General features: G+C 41.9%; 2 protein-coding genes and 1 long non-coding RNA gene across 3 annotated transcripts; all 3 read right to left on the minus strand.

Moving 5' to 3' along the window:
• Positions 1-3,008: 3,008 nt before the first annotated feature.
• Positions 3,009-3,534, minus strand: LOC122985932. Its single transcript, XR_006404204.1, has 2 exons — positions 3,375-3,534; positions 3,009-3,275 (listed from the first exon to the last, which is right to left on the minus strand). It is a non-coding gene; the product is annotated as an uncharacterized LOC122985932 (long non-coding RNA).
• Positions 3,535-4,662: 1,128 nt separating this feature from the next.
• On the minus strand, positions 4,663-9,918 carry LOC122985899 (intestinal mucin-like protein). The gene is made up of 19 exons (XM_044356906.1): positions 9,660-9,918; positions 9,388-9,551; positions 9,069-9,243; positions 8,714-8,964; positions 8,356-8,539; positions 8,053-8,263; positions 7,736-7,911; positions 7,494-7,563; positions 7,211-7,311; positions 7,072-7,103; positions 6,801-6,978; positions 6,592-6,696; positions 6,451-6,491; positions 6,193-6,315; positions 5,997-6,095; positions 5,767-5,895; positions 5,623-5,662; positions 5,417-5,540; positions 4,663-4,987 (listed from the first exon to the last, which is right to left on the minus strand). The coding sequence occupies exons 2-19, from the start codon at positions 9,532-9,534 to the stop codon at positions 4,777-4,779; spliced, it is 2,397 nt and encodes a 798-aa protein (XP_044212841.1). The 5' UTR covers positions 9,535-9,551; positions 9,660-9,918; the 3' UTR covers positions 4,663-4,776.
• On the minus strand, positions 9,821-27,534 carry LOC122985656 (mucin-2-like). Its single transcript, XM_044356486.1, has 33 exons — positions 27,459-27,534; positions 27,039-27,294; positions 26,828-26,942; positions 26,453-26,543; positions 26,214-26,347; positions 25,904-26,120; positions 25,336-25,461; positions 25,097-25,211; positions 24,505-24,672; positions 24,300-24,390; positions 24,137-24,206; positions 23,893-24,030; positions 23,637-23,801; positions 23,392-23,486; positions 23,178-23,304; positions 22,732-23,065; positions 22,617-22,669; positions 22,132-22,339; positions 21,880-22,018; positions 21,526-21,636; positions 21,251-21,430; positions 20,639-20,878; positions 20,379-20,535; positions 19,582-19,710; positions 17,047-19,352; positions 16,516-16,965; positions 14,614-14,877; positions 14,122-14,532; positions 13,894-14,013; positions 12,682-12,921; positions 12,265-12,345; positions 10,159-10,935; positions 9,821-9,859 (listed from the first exon to the last, which is right to left on the minus strand). The coding sequence occupies exons 1-33, from the start codon at positions 27,532-27,534 to the stop codon at positions 9,821-9,823; spliced, it is 8,223 nt and encodes a 2,740-aa protein (XP_044212421.1).
• Between the last annotated feature and the right edge of the window lie 51 nt (positions 27,535-27,585).

The raw sequence follows: 27,585 nt of genomic DNA on the forward strand, positions 1-27,585 counted from the left end.
AATACCTTCTCACCTCCTAATTTTTTATGCTGTCTTATATGTTGTTAATAAAATGTTTTTTTTTATATATGTAACATCTTCTTATTTTATGTTTTATCTTATTTATATATGTAATGTTAATGTAATGTTATATATTTTGTCATGTATGATCTTTACTTGTTTTAAGCACACTGAGTTTACGCCTGCCATATGAAATGTGCTATATGAATAAATTTGACTTGACTTGACTTGACTAAGCTGTAGTCAGCACCAGGAAGTTGACTACAGCTTGTTTAACAGCCACAGGTGTCACTAATGAGAAGGAATTTCTGATTCCTACATACAGAACCTTTAAACAGTAGCTTTTCTAAGTGAACAAAGTGTTTGACAATGCTTCTCATATTCACATAGAACCACAACTACAATTGTTTGCCAACCTGCTGAACTACCATAGACTAAGAAAACTTAAAAGTTACAGCATTATTCAAAAATGAAAATTATTAAATATAATAATTTATAATGTCCAAGGTGGTGAAGCAGATTTGGGCCTGGTTCGGGAGGGCGGAAGTAGATCTGTTGCCAACCGGCGCAACACCCACTGTCAACTGTGGCTGTCATTCAAGACAGCTTTGCTGCTTGCTCTGACCTCAGCTGAGAGAGTGTGTGAGCTAAGCACCCTGTCAGTTCATCCCAGCTGCATGTTGCTCTATGGTGACCGCAGTGGAGCTACTCTGAGATCAAATCCCTCCTTTTTTCCCAAGAACATATGGAGTTCTTTCAGGTCAAGGGTAATTCAATTGGTTGCATTTTGCCCACCACCCCATGTGGGGGACACTGATCTGGTTGTGTGGTCATGTTAGGGTGACTGTGAATTTAGATTCTCTATATGTGTTATTAACTATAATTAACTACCAACTAAGTCTATATATGTCATTGAATTAATTTGATTTTTATTATTGCTGTCTTCTTTTAAAAAACTAATCTAAAATAATTTTGTTCATATAGTCAAAAATAGATGTACTGAAACATTCAAGTTTAAGTGCTGTAGCACGATAGGTAAGTTCTAGCTATTCATCATAAACACTGTAAAGCCAGCTTCATTATTCAATGACATGTATTCAAACACCTTTGGAAAGGTTAAGACTGGATGTTTTTCTTCTTTGCATCATTCTTTTAATATTTATTCAACCACAGAGTATGAAATCTTATTTGGGGCAATTGTGAATAATTGTAGTAATATTACTGGAAAATACTGCAGCATATTTTTGTATTTTTTTATTTTAGTTTTGTTGTTCTATTACATATCTGTTATGCTTCTATGTGAAAGCCTCTGCTGTATTCTGAAACAATACTTTGTTTAAACCACCTGAGTGACTGTCAGTTCAGCTGAAGTTTGTTTAAGGAATGACAACAAGCGTTGGAAGTTAAAAAGTATTGTGTCAATATGGATTCCAACATCTCAAACAGTCCTGCCTCTAATCAAAACTGTCTCAGGGTAATATGACGCATCAACTGTCCTCCCTGAATCAACATAACACATGCTGTCACGGAGGAATAGATCTTCCTCATCATGCAGCTGTCCACCTGTGGAACTGGCCCAAAGCAATGTTTGCCTTTGGAGGAGCTCCTACCTGTGTTGCTATTTGAGAGCATGCAAAACATCTTTACATTCCGCTTTCATTTCCAAGAACCCCTGTTAAAATAATGAGTAAACAGAATTTAGTGAGCAGCATTTCAAGCTTTAATAAATGATGATCCCATAGCTGGAGTGATTAATAACTGTTTTGCACAACTGAGTGCTCTGTTTAAAAATAGTTATTATGAACTCATATCAGTGGGGGTGGGGAGTTGTTCACATGGTTAGAGTGAACAGCTGGCGGGTGCAGGGTGACGTTCCTAAGGGTTGGGCCTGATACAATGTGCACAATGTGTGCATAGTGCTTATCTGTATTTAGTGTCAAGTATCACCACTGTATTGAATAATTTACATTATATGTATCAGCATTAAATTTCTTGTTTCAAAAGAACGGCAGGACCTGAGGCTTTGGTGACGTTTTATGTTGTGTTTATGCACAGCCAGCAGAGGGAGCCCAAGGATCATATTGGTATCTTAGGTCTGTAAAGCCCCTTTGACACACGCAGTCTATACCTGAAATGTTCAGGAACATTTCCTGCATGGGGTCATGTGTGAATGGGAGCAGGGATCTATATTCAGGGGAATTTGTACCAGCAATTTCCCACCTCAATACCTAGTAACCTTTCAGGGAAAATATGTGATGTATGGCTGTGATGTGAATGAAAGCAGGGAAGGGCATGTAATGGGCTACGTCAGTCTGATGAAAGACGCTTTCACGTGGAGTGAGCGAACCAATCACGAGACTCTGCTGAATAGCGACTTTGCTATTTTTTGAATGTTTGAATATTTTAAATAAAATGTTCACATGTTGTGGTGTGAAAATAATGTTTAGTAATCAGAGCGACACAAATGCATCACAACAACCAACAAGTACTTTGTATTTATTTATTGGGTAATAGTAGAATCAGTATAATACAATATATTTATAAAACTGCAACACACATTGTTTAAAAATTCCAGCCCTCATACAAATATTGTCACTACACAGCCATTCGAGCTTGTGTCAGTGGACTTCCTTCATCTCGACAAGTGCAAAGGCGGCTATGAGTATATATTGGTAGTTGTAGATAATTTCACCCGCTTTACGCAGGCAAACCCTACAACATCCAAGTCTAAGAATATTCAATTATTATCCCCTCAAATTTGGATTTCCAACACACATTAACCACGACCAGGGGGGCGAGTTTGAAAAGCCGCTCTTCTCACAACTGAGCAAATATTGTACCATGGCTGGATCGAGGACTACCCCTTACTCATTTTACCCATTTTTTTGAGTAACCCACCCCCTTTACTCATTTTACCCTATTTCCTCCGCCCACTCCCTTACAATGTTGGGGTCATTACTCAAAAATGTAATGCATTACACATTACTCGTTACTTTTTTTTTTTTTTAAAGTAATGCATTACTTTACTTAATTACTCCTTGTGAAAGGTAATAATTACACTATTCGTTACATTACTTTTACATTACTCCGCAACAACGCCTGAGATGCATTATCGTGTAATTGCCAGTTACCTATATAACGTTAAACCTTACATATGCCCACATATCAGAGTAAATCCCTATCTTAATAAGGAGGATATACAAAAGAAAAAAGTTTTCCTGCGTGATGATGGTGGCCGTCCGTTCCCTGTTATCGGTACTTTGAGGAGTATGTCTCTGAAAGACAGAGATTCCACTGTAGAAACAGGCAGCATTTCCTCTATTATGTACGGACGATGCTACAAGCATATTCATCTCTGCTTTTGTTAACGTTACCTGTTGAAAATCAAGCTTTGGCTGTTTGGTTGGGGTCGGCATACACTCGGCTTGAGCATCACTCTGGGTACGGGATTCTTTGGTTTCTAGCTTTGTGTTAGCATGTTGCCTTTGCAGGTGCAATCACCTGCACAATCTTGTCTTTTCGCGTAACAAATTCGAAGTAATATCCATAAAATGAAATTATGTATTGCACTGTATTGATTTCAACTAGGTGTACCTAATAAACTGCCAATTGAGTGTATTACATCTGTGTACCAAAATGTATTTTAAATGTCTTTTTGTTGGTATGTTTTTTTTTCAGAAATAATTTGAGCAGGAGATGCCATGACCTGTGCTTGAGTGCCACTAGATGAGCAGCAGGTGACTGAGTCTGGCCCACTGCTAAAGGTGCACACACTGCCTGCACTAGTGAGTCAGCTGTGCTCATGTAGTTACAGAGACTTACAACTCATCAGCAGACTGTGGTGCTCCAGGAACAGCCTTAGTTACTTCACATGAGGCCCAGTTTATTATAAATGAGTGAAAAAAGTAATTCTGTTGAAAGACTTATAAATATTGATGTATTTTGTTGATTATAGCCATTAAACCTAGTCATGACTTTTTTAGACACAGATTCCAAAGATACCAGATATCCCTGTCTGAATTTTGCGGAAATCTAAGGGTGTACAAGATATCTAGAATATTTGTATTTGATATAATGATGAAGCCCTAAAACTCATAAAAATAAATTGAATATTTTACTCAGCATAAACATCATACAGCTTCAATGAAGTGCTGGAACAAGCTGATACAGAATATATAGCATATGATACTGTCAGTGTGAAGTAAAATGACATCCTAAAAGAAGTAAAAAGGGAAATAGGGGTTAATATTTTCACTGTTCACTTTATTTTCCAGCAGGAGCTCAAAGTAATGTGTCATCAGCTTTAGATGTGTTAAACTGGCTATGGTCAGGTGATAACTTTACTGATCGCTTAATCGATATGGTAATTCAGCTGTGGTAAAGGTTAAACATTAACATTATTACTATCCAAAGGATCCAGAGATGCGTGAGTTGTCTGTTACTTGCCGTCATTCATAGGGAGGGAAAACTGCATTTCCAAACATAATTATTTTTAGATGAAGTTTGGCAAAGAAGTCTGCTGTGTCGTTTCTGGGCACCACTCTGACATTCTAATTTCATGTTGGTGGTCTGTGTGTTATTTGCTGATCAGGCTATGGATCAGGCACCATGTGTTTATTTGAATTTGCTTAAACAAGAAAATAGAAAAGATGAGACATGAACATAGATGCATCTTTTTATTTGATCAGTTGATAAATGCCTTCTCTATAGTGTCAATTACAGAGATGCAATGATTGTTAGGGCAATAGGGGAAGAACTTTCCATACAGATTTTCAATTACACCAGTGTGAAGCTTCGCCTCTTGCGAGCTGGATATACTGTAGCTGTGGTGCAGTCTGTGTGGCGACAGCCACACTCCTCCGCATGGATGTATGTGTGAGGAACCACTTCTCCATTGAGACATAGCAAGTCAACAGTGCGATTGCTGTAGCGTGTCTCCTTACAGCATGTGCAAGAATGCCGCATAGCACCTGCTGCTCTAGAGTACCTGAAGAAAGCAGAGGTGGGATTAATTAACTTAATCAATTAACTTGAAATTTTTACAAACCATACCAGTGTTTCCCCTAGGTTGGGGAAGGGGGAGTGGGGGGTGATTAGCAGCTGCTTATGCTTACACTTACGCACTGCCCTATTCCTTTAAAGGAGTTAAGCTACCTGCAGTTTCCCAGGCAACAACACGGACTATTATTTACATGCTATTGATTTTCGAATGAATGGGTATTTGGCATCATTTTTGGCATTAAGAAAATATTTTTGGCCTGGTGGCCCACCAGGCCTGTACTATCATAGGGGGAACACTGCATACCTAAGCATTTTTAAAATGTCCAAATGTTTATGGTTTTGTGACTTTCCAGAGGAATGAGAAATGTTCTAATATTGTATTTTTATTATTCTTATAATGTAATATCATCCTTACTTGGTGAAAGTGTTGCAGGATCCCTCACAATATGGAACATCTACCTCCTCCTTAGACCAACAGCCCTTGTGCATAATGTGGATTTTCATGAATTCTAACTTGCAGGCCTTCTCCTTCTCCACACCTTTTCAAAAGAAACACACAGTTAGCTTGTTTTATGTAATTACATTCTATTCAAAAGTAAAGAAAATGTCAAAGATACTCACAAGTTTTACAACAGCCATTTGCTGCAGTTTGAATTGTGCCCTGAGGAGGGGAATATACAACATCAATAGAGTTTCTTTCATAGTAAATTTTTATTCTCAAAGACACAGTCAATCCAGATGAATTTGTTGAAAGTGATAACTTACAGGTTGGCAGTTGCTCTCCTGGAATTGCGGGCAGACAATGTGTGAACGCATGGTTATTAAAGTCTCACCACTCTTAACACAGGTGTAATGCTCACACATATTCCCAGGTGGTGACCAGGTTTCTCCTTGCTGAAGAGCAGGAGCACATGCAGATATCAAAATACTGAGATACTTTTGGCTATTAAACTTGAACATGTAAAGGCATAGCCAACAGAGACGATCCAACTTACCGGCAATAAATGTTCGGTATCATTAAGATTTAAGACACAGTGTGTCTGTACACACCTCCCACAGCATATATCTGAATCCGTTTCCACATATTCATAACCCTGAGAAAAAAGGAGGAATAAGTCGCCAAGTCCAGTTTTACAACTTCACTCTTGTAATTTTTGTGTACATGAAAATAATGGATGTAATTTCTCATACCTTGTCACATTTTTCTTCACATTGCAGAAGCTCACAAGTCATTTTCAATAGACTGGATTTGGGGTCCACCTCATTGGTACAGGTACAATTCTCACATAGATTCCCAGGAATTGAAGCACCAGGCTAGAAAATAAAGAGGAAATGTGTTCAAACTCATGTTTTCAGCCATACAGACCTTAAAGTGCAGCAAAAATCATTAAATGACAAAAGTGATATATTAAGGAATTATGTGACAAACTTATTCAACAACTTATTTACCTGGTATTCAATTTGTTTGTGGACACAAACCCTCTCAGGATCTAGAATGAAGACGTGAGCCAAGTCAATGAAAGTCATGCGAAAATATCAATGCAGTCATTAGAGTTTATATGAAGTTGAACTGTGAATTCGAGCACTCACCACATGTATGTTCTGGACAGCATTTTCCCTCTGGAACACTAACAGTTGGCCGATATCCAACTGGACATTTCATGATGTTGACTGGGCAAGTATTGCTGCGACACTCTGTGGAGATGATAAAATGGTGAGAGTAAATAGCTAACAGCCACCGTTAAAAATGGACATAAATGTAAAGCATTCTGAAAGACAAATGATGCTACATGTCTTACGGCAGACATAGGAAGTACAGCAGGGGTCTGATGGACTAGTTTGGTTGACAAGGACGAACCCTGGACCAGTGCAGCTTGTTAGAGGTGGTGCTGGGCACACCTTATGCTTGCAAGTCACAGTCTTGGTGGACTCATCACAGATGCAGTTTTGGCATTTGTACTCAAACCTTTCATTTACCTGAAAGAATAAACCACATTAGTGAGTTAATTGTCTCTTGCAACAAGTAAACAACACAGCTGGGATTTTAACTGAGTAGAAGACTTGGCTCACCTCACGAGGAATGCCCTCAGGATCAAGACATCCTGTTGGGAAATGAGCATTGTGGAAAATTAACAATCCCGTAGGACTTAATGAGTGATATGAAATAAACAGCTTAATGATAAGACTAGAGGATATACACCACACTCACCACACTTATCAACACATATGCCGGACTCCTTGTTGAAGAGTTTCATTCCATCAGGACAAAAGCAGCCCTCAGTTGTGAAGTTCATGATTGGATCAATAGGACTGTAAAATGCAATCATAAAGAACAAAATCTATAAAAACAGTTGATGGTACTCCTTTCAGATGTCTAAAAGACAATTGATTTAATACATTGTAGTTGCCATTGTCCATTATGATCCTAGTCTCAGGAAATACGTGTACAATAAATCATAAAATGAATACACTTCATTTTCGTTGAGACTTACTTGTCTTGACAGGTTGGCTGTTCTGCAGGACCACATGCCTTGTAAACTTTGTTTGATGGGCAGTCACTGGCTGTTAATGAAGAAAAGAACTCAATATAATTGGTTCTACATATTACCTACGTACTGTATATAATAAAATGTAAAACAGCCTGTTCAATGTGTGTTAAATGTAAAAACATGAGTTGCCCCTCCTGACTCCACTGATCCCAGCATTTACAGTAAAATAATTAGGGGGTGCTTACCACACATTGTGGTGTGGTTCCTCCAGTGCACACAAACTCCAGCCTGCACACAGGCAGCAGCATAGGTCTGCAAACTTGTGCACTGCACCGCTGGGTTGGAAACATGGCAGCTATCAAAAACACAACCTTGGTAGAATTTGTCAGGAGCGACAAGGGGATGGCACTCTGCAAACACACTGTGGGAGTAAAACACAAATCAAAACTGGATGAAAAAAAACACTTCATATTTTGATAAAATGAAAAAGCTGAGAAAAACTGCAAAATATCAAAGTTATGGGGATAAATCAACACCAATAAATGGATTAGAGAATGTCTACCTGCTCTTAAGCAGATCACAAATGGAGTCTAGCTTGCATGGAGATGAGATTTGTGGGGATTCAGGTATGTCGGTGGGGAGTACAAGTGGTATGTTACAGTTGGGTTTGTGAATGTCTGATGCAGGCCAATAGTCAGCCATCACAGCACAATTTTGCAGCAGCCGGCCTCCAGGTAACATGCAGTCATCAGCCTGGTTGTTGTTGCATGTTCCTGTCAGCAGAGTCACATAATAGTTAATATAATTGTCTTATCTCAAACTAATGATTTAATAATGTGACCACTGGAGAGAGAGATGATTTTACCACAATGGCCCTGTGTATTGTTGCCAAAGTATTGATATGGAAGGGTCACACTGAAGCCAGTTATTCCAAATGTAATGATCACTTTTAGGTGAGAGATCTCCAAAACCATGGTAATGCCAGAATTCATGATCTTCACACCTTGTTGTGAATAAGGTAGTTTCAGACTTACTCCATCTATTAAAGCCTAAAGGGAAAAATATGATAACAAAAAATAATATATATATAGTTTGACAAAAGGACAACGATCAATCATTGCTATTCCATCTACATTGTCAATAATGATCTACTCAAAGTTAGTCTGGTGAGTTTAAGGAATGGTCATGAGATAAGACTTTCACATGACCATATATTGTTTTACCTCCATATCTGCTTCTCCAAAGTTAAGGTTATGATTCTTGAGTGTGATAATTTGTGATTGATATAATATAATTATAGATCGCGGACAGGAAACATCTTCAGTGGGATCACAATAGACATTATCAATATATATCTTCAAATTATATTTTGGTGACATCTCTTCCATCAAAACATAAGTACAGTTTCCTTGATAACTGTAGAAGAGTCCATCAAATGTGATGTAATGAGGATCTCCCCAGCCTTCACATACACCTGAAAAGAAACAAAAAAAGTTTGAGGTTCTAATCAAAAATGTATTTAACAGGAAAATATAAACATAAATATATCATATATCCTTTTAACCAAGAATAACTTACAGTCACAAGCGTAATAGTGGCAGCAGTAATTCTCATCATACACAAGAACAGGTTTCTTTCCATTGGTACAAGTGATGGGTTCAAGGGGTGGACATTCATAAGGAATTATTTCAATTGTATTGTTCTCAATGCATCTTGCTAAGGTGCAGTTGCACAGTAAGAATGTCTCATTTTGCTGGTGTAAAATGAAAAAAAGAGAGAAAATCAAGCATATTTTGAAGTATTTAGCAAAAAAGGAAAGGTTATTTGTACTTCTCAAGTACTATGAGTATAACATAAATAGTATGTTTTGATGTGCTAGATAAATTAAGATTCTTACTGCTACACCCCATTCAGGGCAGTCAGGTACAGGTTTGGGTGTGGGTGTAGGAAAAGGCGTCGGCCTGCAAGGTTCAGTCTTGTTGCTAATCTCACAAATATCAGAACATATCATTGTGAGACATACACCTGATCCAATGTGTTCCATGTCAAGTATTTTCTCCCCTAAAGGTGAGGAAAAAAAGGAATACTTGAATAGACAGTGGTAGATCTTTAAAAGAAACAAACTCATATTTCTTGTTATAGACATAATAACTTTATTTACTTTCTTACCTGGCTTATATTGCTTTCCATTAACTACACAGAAGCATTGTGTCGTGGAACTCAGTGTGGTTATTGTTGATGGTGTAGTTTGAGATGCTGGGGTTGTCTGGGTGCTGATAATGGGGGCTGTTGGTGGATGCACTGTGGATGTGGAACCAGTGACAGGTGATTCAGGTGTTGTGGAAATGGAAGTTGTCCCACCAGTTGTACTAGGAGGTACAGAGGTCGGAGATGTAGATTTTGTGGTCGTGGTTGGCTCCTCTGTTGTGGTTGGGGTTGGTCCCTTAGTTGTAGTAGGAGGTACAGCGGTTGGGGTTGTTGATTTTGTGGTTGTGGTTGTCCCACCAGTTGTACTTGGAGGTACAGAGGTCGGAGATGTAGATTTTGTGGTCGTGGTTGGCTCCTCTGTTGTGGTTGTGGTTGGACTCTCAGTTGTAGTAGGAGGTACAGCGGTTGGGGTTGTTGATTTTGTGGTTGTGGTTGTCCCACCAGTTGTACTTGGAGGTACAGAGGTTGGAGATGTAGATTTTGTGGTCGTGGTTGGCTCCTCTGTTGTGGTTGGGGTTGGTCCCTTAGTTGTAGTAGGAGGTACAGCGGTTGGGGTTGTTGATTTTGTGGTTGTGGTTGTCCCACCAGTTGTACTTGGAGGTACAGAGGTCGGAGATGTAGATTTTGTGGTCGTGGTTGGCTCCTCTGTTGTGGTTGGGGTTGGTCCCTTAGTTGTAGTAGGAGGTACAGCGGTTGGGGTTGTTGATTTTGTGGTTGTGGTTGTCCCACCAGTTGTACTTGGAGGTACAGAGGTCGGAGATGTAGATTTTGTGGTCGTGGTTGGCTCCTCTGTTGTGGTTGGGGTTGGTCCCTTAGTTGTAGTAGGAGGTACAGCGGTTGGGGTTGTTGATTTTGTGGTTGTGGTTGTCCCACCAGTTGTACTAGGAGGTACAGAGGTCGGAGATGTAGATTTTGTGGTCGTGGTTGGCTCCTCTGTTGTGGTTGGGGTTGGTCCCTTAGTTGTAGTAGGAGGTACAGCGGTTGGGGTTGTTGATTTTGTGGTTGTGGTTGTCCCACCAGTTGTACTTGGAGGTACAGAGGTCGGAGATGTAGATTTTGTGGTCGTGGTTGGCTCCTCTGTTGTGGTTGGGGTTGGTCCCTTAGTTGTAGTAGGAGGTACAGCGGTTGGGGTTGTTGATTTTGTGGTTGTGGTTGTCCCACCAGTTGTACTTGGAGGTACAGAGGTCGGAGATGTAGATTTTGTGGTCGTGGTTGGCTCCTCTGTTGTGGTTGTGGTTGGACTCTCAGTTGTAGTAGGAGGTACAGCGGTTGGGGTTGTTGATTTTGTGGTTGTGGTTGTCCCACCAGTTGTACTTGGAGGTACAGAGGTTGGAGATGTAGATTTTGTGGTCGTGGTTGGCTCCTCTGTTGTGGTTGGGGTTGGTCCCTTAGTTGTAGTAGGAGGTACAGCGGTTGGGGTTGTTGATTTTGTGGTTGTGGTTGTCCCACCAGTTGTACTTGGAGGTACAGAGGTCGGAGATGTAGATTTTGTGGTCGTGGTTGGCTCCTCTGTTGTGGTTGGGGTTGGTCCCTTAGTTGTAGTAGGAGGTACAGCGGTTGGGGTTGTTGATTTTGTGGTTGTGGTTGTCCCACCAGTTGTACTAGGAGGTACAGAGGTCGGAGATGTAGATTTTGTGGTCGTGGTTGGCTCCTCTGTTGTGCTTGTGGTTGGACTCTGAGTTGTACTAGGAGGTACAGCGGTTGGGGTTGTTGATTTTGTGGTTGTGGTTGTCCCACCAGTTGTACTTGGAGGTGTAGTTTGAGATGCTGGGGTTGTCTGGGTGCTGATAATGGGGGCTGTTGGTGGATGCACTGTGGATGTGGAACCAGTGACAGGTGATTCAGGTGTTGTGGAAATGGAAGTTGTCCCACCAGTTGTACTAGGAGGTACAGAGGTCGGAGATGTAGATTTTGTGGTCGTGGTTGGCTCCTCTGTTGTGGTTGGGGTTGGTCCCTTAGTTGTAGTAGGAGGTACAGCAGTTGGGGTTGTTGATTTTGTGGTTGTGGTTGTCCCACCAGTTGTACTTGGAGGTACAGAGGTCGGAGATGTAGATTTTGTGGTCGTGGTTGGCTCCTCTGTTGTGGTTGGGGTTGGACTCTCAGTTGTAGTAGGAGGTACAGCGGTTGGGGTTGTTGATTTTGTGGTTGTGGTTGTCCCACCAGTTGTACTAGGAGGTACAGAGGTCGGAGATGTAGATGTTGTGGTCGTGGTTGGCTCCTCTGTTGTGCTTGTGGTTGGACTCTGAGTTGTACTAGGAGGTACAGCGGTTGGGGTTGTTGATTTTGTGGTTGTGGTTGTCCCACCAGTTGTACTAGGAGGTACAGAGGTCGGAGATGTAGATTTTGTGGTCGTGGTTGGCTCCTCTGTTGTGGTTGGGGTTGGTCCCTTAGTTGTAGTAGGAGGTACAGCGGTTGGGGTTGTTGATTTTGTGGTTGTGGTTGTCCCACCAGTTGTACTTGGAGGTACAGAGGTCGGAGATGTAGATTTTGTGGTCGTGGTTGGCTCCTTTGTTGTGGTTGGGGTTGGTCCCTTAGTTGTAGTAGGAGGTACAGCGGTTGGGGTTGTTGATTTTGTGGTTGTGGTTGTCCCACCAGTTGTACTAGGAGGTACAGAGGTCGGAGATGTAGATGTTGTGGTCGTGGTTGGCTCCTCTGATGTGGTTGGGGTTGGTCCCTTAGTTGTAGTAGGAGGTACAGCGGTTGGGGTTGTTGATTTTGTGGTTGTGGTTGTCCCACCAGTTGTACTTGGAGATACAGAGGTCGGAGATGTAGATTTTGTGGTCGTGGTTGGCTCCTCTGTTGTGGTTGGGGTTGGTCCCTTAGTTGTACTAGGAGGTACAGCGGTTGGGGTTGTTGATTTTGTGGTTGTGGTTGTCTCACCAGTTGTACTTGGAGGTACAGAGGTCGGAGATGTAGATTTTGTGGTCGTGGTTGGCTCCTCTGTTGTGGTTGGGGTTGGTCCCTTAGTTGTACTAGGAGGTACAGCGGTTGGGGTTGTTGATTTTGTGGTTGTGGTTGTCCCACCAGTTGTACTAGGAGGTACAGAGGTCGGAGATGTAGATGTTGTGGTCGTGGTTGGCTCCTCTGTTGTGCTTGTGGTTGGACTCTGAGTTGTACTAGGAGGTACAGCGGTTGGGGTTGTTGATTTTGTGGTTGTGGTTGTCCCACCAGTTGTACTAGGAGGTACAGAGGTCGGAGATGTAGATTTTGTGGTCGTGGTTGGCTCCTCTGTTGTGGTTGGGGTTGGTCCCTTAGTTGTAGTAGGAGGTACAGCGGTTGGGGTTGTTGATTTTGTGGTTGTGGTTGTCCCACCAGTTGTACTTGGAGGTACAGAGGTCGGAGATGTAGATTTTGTGGTCGTGGTTGGCTCCTCTGTTGTGGTTGGGGTTGGTCCCTTAGTTGTAGTAGGAGGTACAGCGGTTGGGGTTGTTGATTTTGTGGTTGTGGTTGTCCCACCAGTTGTACTAGGAGGTACAGAGGTCGGAGATGTAGATTTTGTGGTCGTGGTTGGCTCCTCTGATGTGGTTGGGGTTGGTCCCTTAGTTGTAGTAGGAGGTACAGCGGTTGGGGTTGTTGATTTTGTGGTTGTGGTTGTCCCACCAGTTGTACTTGGAGATACAGAGGTCGGAGATGTAGATTTTGTGGTCGTGGTTGGCTCCTCTGTTGTGGTTGGGGTTGGTCCCTTAGTTGTACTAGGAGGTACAGCGGTTGGGGTTGTTGATTTTGTGGTTGTGGTTGTCTCACCAGTTGTACTTGGAGGTACAGAGGTCGGAGATGTAGATTTTGTGGTCGTGGTTGGCTCCTCTGTTGTGGTTGGGGTTGGTCCCTTAGTTGTAGTAGGAGGTACAGCGGTTGGGGTTGTTGATTTTGTGGTTGTGGTTGTCCCACCAGTTGTACTTGGAGGTACAGAGGTCGGAGATGTAGATTTTGTGGTCGTGGTTGGCTCCTCTGTTGTGGTTGGGGTTGGTCCCTTAGTTGTAGTAGGAGGTACAGCGGTTGGGGTTGTTGATTTTGTGGTTGTGGTTGTCCCACCAGTTGTACTAGGAGGTACAGAGGTCGGAGATGTAGATGTTGTGGTCGTGGTTGGCTCCTCTGATGTGGTTGGGGTTGGTCCCTTAGTTGTAGTAGGAGGTACAGCGGTTGGGGTTGTTGATTTTGTGGTTGTGGTTGTCCCACCAGTTGTACTTGGAGATACAGAGGTCGGAGATGTAGATTTTGTGGTCGTGGTTGGCTCCTCTGTTGTGGTTGGGGTTGGTCCCTTAGTTGTACTAGGAGGTACAGCGGTTGGGGTTGTTGATTTTGTGGTTGTGGTTGTCTCACCAGTTGTACTTGGAGGTACAGAGGTCGGAGATGTAGATTTTGTGGTCGTGGTTGGCTCCTCTGTTGTGGTTGGGGTTGGTCCCTTAGTTGTACTAGGAGGTACAGCGGTTGGGGTTGTTGATTTTGTGGTTGTGGTTGTCCCACCAGTTGTACTAGGAGGTACAGAGGTCGGAGATGTAGATGTTGTGGTCGTGGTTGGCTCCTCTGTTGTGCTTGTGGTTGGACTCTGAGTTGTACTAGGAGGTACAGCGGTTGGGGTTGTTGATTTTGTGGTTGTGGTTGTCCCACCAGTTGTACTAGGAGGTACAGAGGTCGGAGATGTAGATTTTGTGGTCGTGGTTGGCTCCTCTGTTGTGGTTGGGGTTGGTCCCTTAGTTGTAGTAGGAGGTACAGCGGTTGGGGTTGTTGATTTTGTGGTTGTGGTTGTCCCACCAGTTGTACTAGGAGGTACAGAGGTCGGAGATGTAGATGTTGTGGTCGTGGTTGGCTCCTCTGATGTGGTTGGGGTTGGTCCCTTAGTTGTAGTAGGAGGTACAGCGGTTGGGGTTGTTGATTTTGTGGTTGTGGTTGTCCCACCAGTTGTACTTGGAGATACAGAGGTCGGAGATGTAGATTTTGTGGTCGTGGTTGGCTCCTCTGTTGTGGTTGGGGTTGGTCCCTTAGTTGTACTAGGAGGTACAGCGGTTGGGGTTGTTGATTTTGTGGTTGTGGTTGTCTCACCAGTTGTACTTGGAGGTACAGAGGTCGGAGATGTAGATTTTGTGGTCGTGGTTGGCTCCTCTGTTGTGGTTGGGGTTGGTCCCTTAGTTGTACTAGGAGGTACAGCGGTTGGGGTTGTTGATTTTGTGGTTGTGGTTGTCCCACCAGTTGTACTTGGAGGTACAGAGGTCGGAGATGTAGATTTTGTGGTCGTGGTTGGCTCCTCTGTTGTGCTTGTGGTTGGACTCTGAGTTGTACTAGGAGGTACAGCGGTTGGGGTTGTTGATTTTGTGGTTGTCCCACCAGTTGTACTAGGAGGTACAGAGGTCGGAGATGTAGATTTTGTGGTCGTGGTTGGCTCCTCTGTTGTGGTTGGGGTTGGTCCCTTAGTTGTAGTAGGAGGTACAGCGGTTGGGGTTGTTGATTTTGTGGTTGTGGTTGTCCCACCAGTTGTACTAGGAGGTACAGAGGTCGGAGATGTAGATGTTGTGGTCGTGGTTGGCTCCTCTGATGTGGTTGGGGTTGGTCCCTTAGTTGTAGTAGGAGGTACAGCGGTTGGGGTTGTTGATTTTGTGGTTGTGGTTGTCCCACCAGTTGTACTAGGAGGTACAGAGGTCAGAGATGTAGATTTTGTGGTCGTGGTTGGCTCCTCTGTTGTGCTTGTGGTTGGACTCTGAGTTGTACTAGGAGGTACAGCGGTTGGGGTTGTTGATTTTGTGGTTGTGGTTGGCTCCTCTGTTGTGGTTGGGGTTGGTCCCTTAGTTGTACTAGGAGGTACAGCGGTTGGGGTTGTTGATTTTGTGGTTGTGGTTGTCCCACCAGTTGTACTAGGAGGTACAGAGGTCGGAGATGTAGATGTTGTGGTCGTGGTTGGCTCCTCTGATGTGGTTGGGGTTGGTACCTTAGTTGTAGTAGGAGGTACAGCGGTTGAGGTTGTTGATTTTGTGGTTGTGGTTGTCCCACCAGTTGTACTAGGAGGTACAGAGGTCGGAGATGTAGATGTTGTGGTCGTGGTTGGCTCCTCTGATGTGGTTGGGGTTGGTCCCTTAGTTGTAGTAGGAGGTACAGCGGTTGGGGTTGTTGATTTTGTGGTTGTGGTTGTCCCACCAGTTGTACTAGGAGGTACAGAGGTCGGAGATGTAGATTTTGTGGTCGTGGTTGGCTCCTCTGTTGTGGTTGTGGTTGGACTCTGAGTTGTACTAGGAGGTACAGCGGTTGGGGTTGTTGATTTTGTGGTTGTGGTTGTCCCACCAGTTGTACTTGGAGGTACAGAGGTCGGAGATGTAGATTTTGTGGTCGTGGTTGGCTCCTCTGTTGTGGTTGGGGTTGGTCCCTTAGTTGTACTAGGAGGTACAGCGGTTGGGGTTGTTGATTTTGTGGTTGTGGTTGTCCCACCAGTTGTACTAGGAGGTACAGAGGTCGGAGATGTAGATTTTGTGGTCGTGGTTGGCTCCTCTGTTGTGGTTGGGGTTGGTCCCTTAGTTGTAGTAGGAGGTACAGCGGTTGGGGTTGTTGATTTTGTGGTTGTGGTTGTCCCACCAGTTGTACTTGGAGGTACAGAGGTCGGAGATGTAGATTTTGTGGTCGTGGTTGGCTCCTCTGTTGTGGTTGGGGTTGGTCCCTTAGTTGTAGTAGGAGGTACAGCGGTTGGGGTTGTTGATTTTGTGGTTGTGGTTGTCCCACCAGTTGTACTTGGAGGTACAGAGGTCGGAGATGTAGATTTTGTGGTCGTGGTTGGCTCCTCTGTTGTGCTTGTGGTTGGACTCTCAGTTGTAGTAGGAGGTACAGCGGTTGGGGTTGTTGATTTTGTGGTTGTGGTTGTCCCACCAGTTGTACTAGGAGGTACAGAGGTCGGAGATGTAGATTTTGTGGTCGTGGTTGGCTCCTCTGTTGTGGTTGGGGTTGGTCCCTTAGTTGTAGTAGGAGGTACAGCGGTTGGGGTTGTTGATTTTGTGGTTGTCCCACCAGTTGTAGTAGGAGATACAGAGGTCGGAGATGTAGATTTTGTGGGTGTGGTTGGCTCCTCTGGTGTGGTTGTGGTTGGACCCTCAGTTGTAGTAGGAGGTACAGCGGTTGGGGTTGTTGATTTTGTGGTTGTGGTTGTCCCACCAGTTGTACTTGGAGGTACAGAGGTCGGAGATGTAGATTTTGTGGTCGTGGTTGGCTCCTCTGTTGTGCTTGTGGTTGGACTCTCAGTTGTACTAGGAGGTACAGCAGTTGGGGTTGTAGATTTTGTGGCTGTGGTTGGCTCCTCTGTTGTGGTTGTGGTTGGTCCCTTAGTTGTGATAATAGGTGTATTTGTTGAGGTTGTGCTTCCACATATGTTTACCTCACAACAAACTCTGATCTTATAGTTGAAGCACTTGAATGGACGGCTTTTCTGGTCCTCTTTTCTACATATTAAGCCAATTTCCAAATCACAGGTAACAACTTGGTGAGTTTCACTCAAATAGTCATCGAAATCCATGTCAGGTTGAGCTGCTGATCTACAATCAATTTCTTTGGGACTTTCACATATTTGTTTACCACTATTTGTGATGTTCTCATATGTTTCCCAGTCACTTTTGTCCTCTTCTGGATTATGTACATCATACCAGTCTGACCAGTCACACGGATTAATACATGGAGTAGTGGCAGAAGTTGTCCCTGGAGTTGTAGAAGGCGGTTCAGTTGGTGACGTTGTCGATTTTGTGGTTGTCCTTTGAGTTGTAGTAGGAGGTTCGGTGGTCAGGGTTGTAGATTTTATGGTTGTTGTTGGCCCCTCTGTTGTGGTTGTGGTTGGCCCCTCTGTTGTAGTTGGGGGTCCTGTTGGTGTGGTTGTAGATTCTGTGGTTGTGGTTTGCTCTTCAGTTGTTCTAGTAGGGAGGGCTGTGGGGCTTACAGTTGGCTTTAGAGTTGTAGTACCAGTTTCAGTTACCGTTGGCACAGGTGTAGAAGTTGTCCCTGGAGTTGTAGAGGGCGGTTCAGTTGGTGAAGTTGTCGATTTTGTGGTTGTCCTTTGAGTTGTAGTAGGAGGTTCGGTGGTCAGGGTTGTAGATTTTATGGTTGTTGTTGGCCCCTCTGTTGTGGTTGTGGTTGGCCCCTCTGTTGTAGTTGGGGGTCCTGTTGGTGTGGTTGTAGATTCTGTGGTTGTGGTTTGCTCTTCAGTTGTTCTAGTAGGGAGGGCTGTGGGGCTTACAGTTGGCTTTAGAGTTGTAGTACCGGTTTCAGTTACCGTTGGCACAGGTGTAGAAGTTGTCCCTGGAGTTGTAGAGGGCGGTTCAGTTGGTGAAGTTGTCGATTTTGTGGTTGTCCTTTGAGTTGTAGTAGGAGGTTCGGTGGTCAGGGTTGTAGATTTTATGGTTGTTGTTGGCCCCTCTGTTGTGGTTGTGGTTGGCCCCTCTGTTGTAGTTGGGGGTCCTGTTGGTGTGGTTGTAGATTCTGTGGTTGTGGTTTGCTCTTCAGTTGTTCTAGTAGGGAGGGCTGTGGGGCTTACAGTTGGCTTTAGAGTTGTAGTACCGGTTTCAGTTACCGTTGGCACAGGTGTAGAAGTTGTCCCTGGAGTTGTAGAGGGCGGTTCAGTTGGTGAAGTTGTCGATTTTGTGGTTGTCCTTTGAGTTGTAGTAGGAGGTTCGGTGGTCAGGGTTGTAGATTTTGTGGTTGTTGGGCTTACAGTTGGCTTTAGAGTTGTAGTACCGGGTTCAGTTACTGTTGTCACAGGTGTAGAAGTTGTCCCTGGAGTTGTAGAGGGCGGTTCAGTTGGTGAAGTTGTCGATTTTGTGGTTGTCCTTTGAGTTGTAGTAGGAGGTTCGGTGGTCAGGGTTGTAGATTTTATGGTTGTTGTTGGCCCCTCTGTTGTGGTTGTGGTTGGCCCCTCTGTTGTAGTTGGGGGTCCTGTTGGTGTGGTTGTAGATTCTGTGGTTGTGGTTTGCTCTTCAGTTGTTCTAGTAGGGAGGGCTGTGGGGCTTACAGTTGGCTTTAGAGTTGTAGTACCGGTTTCAGTTACCGTTGGCACAGGTGTAGAAGTTGTCCCTGGAGTTGTAGAGGGCGGTTCAGTTGGTGAAGTTGTCGATTTTGTGGTTGTCCTTTGAGTTGTAGTAGGAGGTTCGGTGGTCAGGGTTGTAGATTTTGTGGTTGTTGGGCTTACAGTTGGCTTTAGAGTTGTAGTACCGGGTTCAGTTACCGTTGTCACAGGTGTAGAAGTTGTAGAGGGCGGTTCAGTTGGTGAAGTTGTCGATTTTGTGGTTGTTGTTGGCCCCTCTGTTGTAGTTGGGGGTCCTGTTGGTGTGGTTGTAGATTCTGTGGTTGTGGTTTGCTCTTCAGTTGTTCTAGTAGGGAGGGCTGTGGGGCTTACAGTTGGCTTTAGAGTTGTAGTACCGGGTTCAGTTACCGTTGTCACAGGTGTAGTGACTGTAGTAATCGTTGGTGATGTTGATGGTGAAACAGTTGTTGTAGAGCAGGTTTCATTTATAAATGTTACTGTTGTATTAATACAGATTGCGTAGTAGCACATTCCCATGTTGTCAGTCACATTGTAAATAACGTCATGGTCTTCATATCTAGTCCCGTTGTAAAAGCAACCTTCACATTCTTCCACACATTCCTGCTTCTCCTCATCAAATATGGGCTTATCTTCAGGGCAAACAGGGTAACAGCCTGTAAAAGTCAGAGCATAAAGAACCATACATTATGCTTTAACAATAAGAGCATTGTTATTAACATTGTTTTTTAAAATCTTGGAAACTGATACTGGCCTGGTTTGTTTTAATATTTTATGACATAAAGTACACCAAATAGGATCAGCTCAGCATTAGGTTAAAATTTTATTTCAACTTGATGCACATTTATTTAAGGAAAGACAGTATGTTGTGAATTGACCTCTTACCTTCCAGGTTGGGTATAGGGTTGCTACAATTTCCTTGTGGATTCAAACAGGTCTTGTAGCAAGGTGTGTGACAAGGATTGTAGTGCCACTTGCATTCACCCGGGTCATTGTAGTAGTCACAAAAGACAGCTAGAATGAAAAGAAACAAGATATGTTTTTAAATAAAGGAAATGTATTAAAGGAAGGTAATAATAACTAATTTAATCTCTGTAAAATGTGTCACTCAGTGGAAGAGATAAACTTAAATTCCACCTAAAACATTCTAGCATTATATTTCTTTTAGGCCTGAGAATTGCATTTAGTTCTAGCTAAATGTAGGAAATAATCACTTTCTAAAATGCTCACTGTTGAATAACAAACTTGAAGGCAATTTTGAAAGAAAAAAAAAAAACAGCCAGAAAACAAAACAACTAAAAACACTCAGTTACATCTTGTTAGACTAAATTACACAGAATTTAAGAATATAATAATCTAAAGCTTCTATGTACATAAATTATTTTACCTTTGATTAAATTTGGTGTCAACTCACATATTTGTTACATTTTCAAGATGAGTAAATGTGGCTAATGTCTCAATATACTATATATTTAGAGGAAAAAATAAACGGCAGAATATTAGACACCTTGTTTATAAAGAAAAGAATAACACAACCAAGAAAACATCACACACATTTTGAAAAATCTCACAGTCTCTGGGTTCAATGCTGCTGGGGTTATAAGAATTTGGGGATCTAAAAACTGGGTTTTGGGACAAAAAAAGCTGTAAGACCTCAATTTAATTTAAGTTTGATTACTTACGACAGATTTCTGGAGTTCTCCATGCAACACAGACACCAGCCTCATTACAAGCTTGAGCATAAGCTGCAACTGCTGAGCAGAAGCATTCACAGTCTCCTCCAGTGTCACAGGCACAGGAATCTTTCACACAGTTATCATAAAATGGACGAGGATCTACCTGTTCAGTTATCAAAATGTAAGATAGATTTTAAAAAACGATTTTAATATTTTAAATCATGGAAATTGAAATAATGATAAATCAGAAACAAATATGTCATTACCTTATTGCGGCAGTTTTTGAACGTATCTCCAGTTATAATGCTGCACATCATTTTTGCCCAGTGATGTCGATTGGGTGTTGCTCCACAAGGATCTACATTTGTGTCCACATCTGGGCAAGTGCTAGACACTTTCCAGCTGTTAGCAAATTCTAACGGATTGCTCACTGTCAGCTGACCTTGGGTGGTAAAGTCATTCTGTCCATCACCATCAAAATCTCCACACAAGCCACATACCTCTCCCTGTACAGCCAAACAAAAGAGTCACAGAGTTATTTTACATATAGGGACGATATTCAATATTGATAGTCTTTCGCATTACAAGGAACATGCAGGAATTATTATACCTGTATAATATTGACAAACACAATATTCTATTTTATTGACTTCATATATTATGAAATATTTTAAATAGTGCCTCCGGGATTTCAGCAATGGTACTCTGTATCAATACCATTGCTGTACCAAGCTTTAGTGGCACTAGAACATGATCCGCCAAGACAGCGATACTACAGATGAGCAAAGAAACGCACAGCGTCTCAAAAATCTAGTTTTAAAATCTTCATCATTCATCATCACTAAAACAATTTAGTGTTCAGTTAAACTTTGACTCACCCTGTGCTGTGGTTCCAACAGGATGCGAACAGTTGTTTTGCGATCCCACATCACTGCCAGACCAATGGAAGATTCTATGACCAGATACAAGCCAACCCTTCTTATTTTGTACTGAATCTGACTGCCATATCCCAGGTCCGTCTCTTCATATTTACCCTTTGACAGTTTAACTTCCTTTTGCTGCAATATTAAGGAGGTTTAGGTTGTTTTTATTGCAATGTAAAAACTGTTGTTTGATATATTACTTTAATGTCAGGTTTTGTATGAAGTCTTACCCCCAGTTGGATTCGGACAGTTTTGGAGCATGTGGTGCCAGTAGTGCCACATGGTACATTTTCTGTGATAACTCCAAAGTTGTCCTGTACTGTTTTATTGCCACATTTGTTCTTAAAAGAGAGAGAGATTGTATAATTATCTGCACTTTTATTCATATTCCTTATTATGAGAAGCAGTCATCTTAAAGTGAATGGAGGTAAACATAGCTTAATTCAGTGAAAACACTGATGTTCAAGAATAACAGTAAGTCATAATTCTATGAATGTCATATCTATTCATTTCTGAGATGAAGGGTGGTGAGCAGAATAAGGTGAGGAAAACTAATTTGGATGATTTTGATATCCATTGTTTACCTTCATTGCAACATAGGCACAATGTCCTTGAAACCCATATGTTCGCTGATCAAATGTGTTGTAATGACCACTTCCATAAATAACGCAGGTTCCTGAGCATTTTTTCTCTGTGCACTCCCATTTTCCACTTTTGCAGGTACTAGGTGAATTAGAAATAGTAAATATAACAGTGTTGTTAGTACTATAATGAAGTAAAACACTCAGACGTATATTATATTTGTTTATCATGATCTGATCTAAACAAGGTCATACCAGGTGTTGCACTTGTTAGGAATTCGTGTTCCACGGAGATAGAGATGCCCATTGTGCTGACATGGACATTCATGTTCTTTCACACAGGAACCTTTGCCATCATCAACAAGGCCTAATGGACAGCGACAGCCTGATTTACACTCTGTGGAGTCCTGGAAGGATAAGAAGATCACAGCAATAGAAAACATTGCATCTCCAGTGTAATATACTGTCCACCATTAAATTCAGGAAATACATATTAGATCTAGTCATTTGTGAGTGAGAGGTAAATTTGGACAAAGTGGCAAAAATGGCTCACGCAATCATCGCTGTCCAGATTTAAACAAGTTCGAGCACACTGTAGTCCAAGCTCTCCTTTGCCAGCAGTGGAGCAGTTGAAGAACACTTTTGGAGAGGGGCATGCTGTAACAGAAGTAGAAACTGATTTCATATATATTGTATCAACAATATGCTTGTGTTGTATTTGAAAAAAAAAAAAAACTTACCTGATGAGCGGGGTCCCCAAGAACGGCAATGAAGCTTTCCATTAGTGCACACACTAGAAGAAGACACAAAAGATATAGCATACAACACAAGGGGACTTAAAAACTAACAGTTCACTTTCTATAAAGTAAAATCATCAGTCTAGGATAATTGATTTGAAGTCTGGTGTCACTGAAATGGAAACAACTGACTAACCAGTGTTCGTCCTTCATGTTTATAGACTTTCCTGGCTTGATGTAGACTTCGTCGTGGTAGCAGGGACATTTTGCCATGGGGACGCATTTGCCATTTTCATTTAGGTAGAGACCCTCAGGACAGGAGCAGCCATCCACAGGCAAGAAGTCAGAAGTGCAGCTCTGCTGCTCTGAGCCCAGTGATCTACACGTCAACTGGCATCTCTGATGCTTGTAAGAGAAGGTCTGAGATGCTGGGCAGCTCCTTGTGTATTTATCTGGTTTGTGCACGATATGAGAATGGTTATTTAATAGTTTTATGAATAACTAATGAAAGGGAAGATGTTAATCAAACTCCAGAAATCATCACTCAAATAAAGAAATCCTTACCACACACATTGTCCCTCCAATTTGTCAAGAACACTCCCATAGATGCACAAGCTCGTGCATAGGAGGACAAGACGGCACACAGACAGGCCTCACTCTTCTCGCAGTTACAGGTTGCGTAAATACACCGCTGCAGAAGACAGCAAACACTTTTAGAAAATTACAGTCTTATCGCAATTAAATCAATGAAATACCAACAGAAAATGTTTTTCTGTACCTTATAATATATCTCAGGATCCACCACTGAATGGCACTGTGTGAAGGTACTATTTGGACTTATTAGCAAGGCGCACCAATGTTTGGCGTATCCCTCTGAGAGTGAAGAAACAGTAATTCTTTTATTTTTAATGTCTACAACAGTGTTCGACTGTCTAATAGCCTTAAATATAAAATACTTGCAGACAAGGTATCAGTGTTTAAATCACCAGATAACCAGTAGAATAAGTGACCAGAATTGTTTACCATTTTCCACACTGAGGGAACAGGGGTCATCAAGTCTTTCCTCTCTGTCTTGGCACATGAGGTTAGTTTTCCATGAGTTACTAAAAGTGGCTGCTGTTCCCTCCACAATCCCCTGAGGAGTCTTCATGTCATCAGACAGGATCATGTTGTAGTTACCACACAAACCTGATGATGCCAAATATTTTAGAATCAGACAGTATTCTGACATATTTTTGATGATACCAATGCTTCATGTTAGGAAAAATGTAAAACTTACCACGTGTCTTTGATTTGTAGCTCTGGTCCAGGCTGACATACACTTGCATGACAGGCACATGCTGGATTTGAATTTGCAATCCAAAACTTGTCTGGAGCAAAATGTGAAAGGATGAAGCGTGGAATATGTTGATGTCACCTTTGAAAGAAGAGAAATACAAACAATAGTATAATATTTTGATGTCATAGCATGAATGAAGGATGAAAATAATATATTTAATACTGCTTCTTACTGTGTGACCTACCTGAGTGGTATGGCAAACTAATGGTCTGCATATTCTGCTTTACTGCCCCATCAGAAGTGAACATTAATACCTGAATATAAACAGAATTGATCATTTAAGTGTTGCAGATATATGTGAATTAATAAATGTCGACAGTCATTTCAAGTGACAGGCTTTAACTCACATTGTTTCTGTCATTGTTCAGCAGGATTTTAAGGGCCTTAAGACAAGTGTCAAACTCTTGGTTTGCACATGGCGCCAACTGTACCAGGATGGTGAACTTTGGACCAGCATCATTCTGAAATATACACAGTACGAGAACAACTACATAAGTAACATTGGATTTATTTTACATCAACTGATTATATATTTTCTCAAGTGAATTGTATGAATATGAATCATTCACCTTGTTTTCCACCTTGGCCAAGGTGTAATAACAGTCTCCATGGAAGGTGAAAGTTTTCCCATCAAAGGTAGTTACATGTGAACCTTCTTCAACAGCACATGTAGCAGGCATTTGAAGGCTCTCACAAACCCATCTTCCTTCAGAACATGTACTGAAACAACACAAACAGTTTGAGGTTTACAAAAAATTACACATGATTAATGAGACCAGATAATTCATTATGCTAAAATGGACTGCATTTATATAGCACCTTTCTAGTCTTCTGACCACTCAAAGCACTTTACACTACATGCCACATTGATCCATTCACATTCATACACTAATGGCAGAGGCTGCCATGCAAAGCATCAACATGTACATCAGGAGGAGTTTCTAATCATTCAGACACACGCACCAATGGCACAGCCTTTGGGAGCAATTTGGGGTTCAATATCTTGCCCAAGGACATTTCAACATGCAAACCGGAGGAGCTAGGAATCGAACCACCAATCTTCCAATTAGTGGACAACCTGCTTTACCTCCTGAGCCACAGCCACCCCAATTAACATTATGAAATAATAAATAATTTGACTTACCAATTCTTTCTGTCCTGTCGGTGGACGTCACCAGAGTTATAGATTTTGTCATGCTTGCACTGACATTCAGATTGAGCAATGCACCCTCTCATGGAAATATCATCAAACACAGTTCCTGAAATAGAAATGTGTGACATTGGAGGTCACAGTTATATAAAAGTGTAATAATAAGTGAAGCAGGAAACTATAAGCAGTATTATGTAGTGACAAACATGGGTTAACATGTGAAGAGCACTAACCAGGAGGACAGAAGCAGCCGTCCATTTTGTGATCCTCACACAGTGAACTTGTGTCCGAGTGTGTGCAAGTATCCATGCAAGGAGAACCACTCTCTTCATAAACCATGTTGTATAGGCACTGTTTAGCTGTGAAGAGATAGTACAATTGAAATAAACTGAGGTCAATGTGAAGTATTCCATAGTATACCAAAGGTGAATGTACAGTAACTAACTTGATTTTTTCCTTTAGTGTAACAAAGTATTTCTGTGTACTTGCAAAATCATATGGAGAACTTTAACACAGTAACTTCACTGCGTTAAAGTCAGCCAAGTAGAACTTTTCTGGCCTCCCTTTATGCAGTTTTTCAAAATATAATCTAGTTTAAAACTCTAAACTGCATTACAAAATCACATTTAATAAACTTTAATAAAATCACATTAAATAATTTTCTCACAGTAAATCAGTTACTTTTTTCTGAGTACATTTTAAATTAGTTGCTTTTCAGTGAGCTGATGTCAGTGTTTCAGTACTCTTTTCAAACATTATCATACAACATGTAAAGATGATGACAAAGCAAAAAAACATTACCACAGAACTGAGGTGTCCTCCAGTTGGGAGGCTGTCCTCCAGCATGGGAACACTGTCTAGAGAACTCAGACAGTGTGCTGCAGACACATGAGTCATTTGTACTGTTGATGCAGCCACACATGTCCTGCACACAGGCTTGGATGTAAGGCTCAGGGTTAATCAGTTTGGTGCAGGAGCTCCAGGACTCTGAATGTAGCATCTGTTTACAGGTGGTTTGCTAAAGGTGAAAAAGTAATTAGTAGAGACATAATTACTTTGTTGCAGGATATATTACTACATATTGCTAATACTAGGTGGATAACAAACTCACAAACTCCTTGCAAGAATCCCGCACAGTCTGTTTCTCTGGTGATTCATCCTCCTGTTCATAGGGGTCCTCACAATCATCGTTTGGACGGTGGGCTTTCTGTTTGTTGCCAAACTCAATGGGGCTAATTTTGAGGCCTGCATGTGATTATATTCATAGTGTTGCATGTCAAAGATACAGTAAAAGACTGAATGTGTTTGCCAAAACATAAAATGAATTAATACATCAAGTGAATAACCAACCATTATGAATGAACTCATTGTAGACAGAAACACCATTGAAGTCTCCACAAAGTCCACAAGTACGATTAGCATAATCCTGATCCACCTCTACCTACAATAGACACAGCAACACAGCAAGGGATTATAACAAGTTCTAGGTTTTTGCAATTTAAATAACAATTATGTACTAAGAAAATATTAAAAGGCAAAGAAAGTGATTTTATTCATGATGAAAATATATAAATATGACCAAGTACATTGAGCCAGTTCCTCTGGCATACTATGAATAATTTACAGACCAAAATTTCTCTAATGTTCTCGATGTGATTTAACAATCTGTTTCTATGTCACACACATAAAGTGCAGTAGATGAAAACATTTATTTTGAGCTTTTACCATGACTGCATCATCACCATTCCACATGACAGTAATGCCAACTTTGGACTGGAGCTTGATGTAAACAGCATTTTTTTCCACTTGCACCCCAGCATTGTAGTATGGCATCTTGACACTGGGACAGAGAGAATGTTAACTTAATCATAACGCACAAATGTCAGAGAAGAGTGAAGTACAGTTGCTTGAACAGGCTATGTGACTTTTTACTCACGGAAGGTCATTCACAGTGACCTGGCTCTTGGTGAGGTGGAAAGAAAGGTCATTGATGGTAACCACCACATAACTGACTGTAGCGTCTCCATCATTCTCCTTCCTCTTCATGTGCACCGAGAACTCCTGGTAAGAGTCATGGCAGTCAGAGGCCAAGTTGTATTCACACATACCAGGAAACTGGTAAACATCACCGTCAAAGGTCTTGAAGTGCTCTCTGCCCCATGTGCTGCAGATGCTGCTGACATGGTTGCGAACTGGGGAAGATTAAAAAGTTTGGAAAACAGTTTGAGCAACAAAATGTTTCAGCCTAACCAAAATTAAAGACAGTGCTGAACAATATGTATTCATGTATGTGTGTAGCACAGCAACCCATTCAACCAAAAGAGCTCCACAGTATCCAAAACAATCTGAATCTTACCCTGTCTGGCTTGGACATCCTTGATGCTGGCAACAGACAATGCAAGGAAACACAACCACACACATTTCCACCTCATGATTGCCACTGTGGGCTTGCTGTCACCAAAGCAGGTAATAAGTCCGACTGT

The sequence above is a fragment of the Thunnus albacares genome, chromosome 7 (assembly GCF_914725855.1).
Source record: "Thunnus albacares chromosome 7, fThuAlb1.1, whole genome shotgun sequence".
Classification (NCBI taxonomy): domain Eukaryota; kingdom Metazoa; phylum Chordata; class Actinopteri; order Scombriformes; family Scombridae; genus Thunnus; species Thunnus albacares.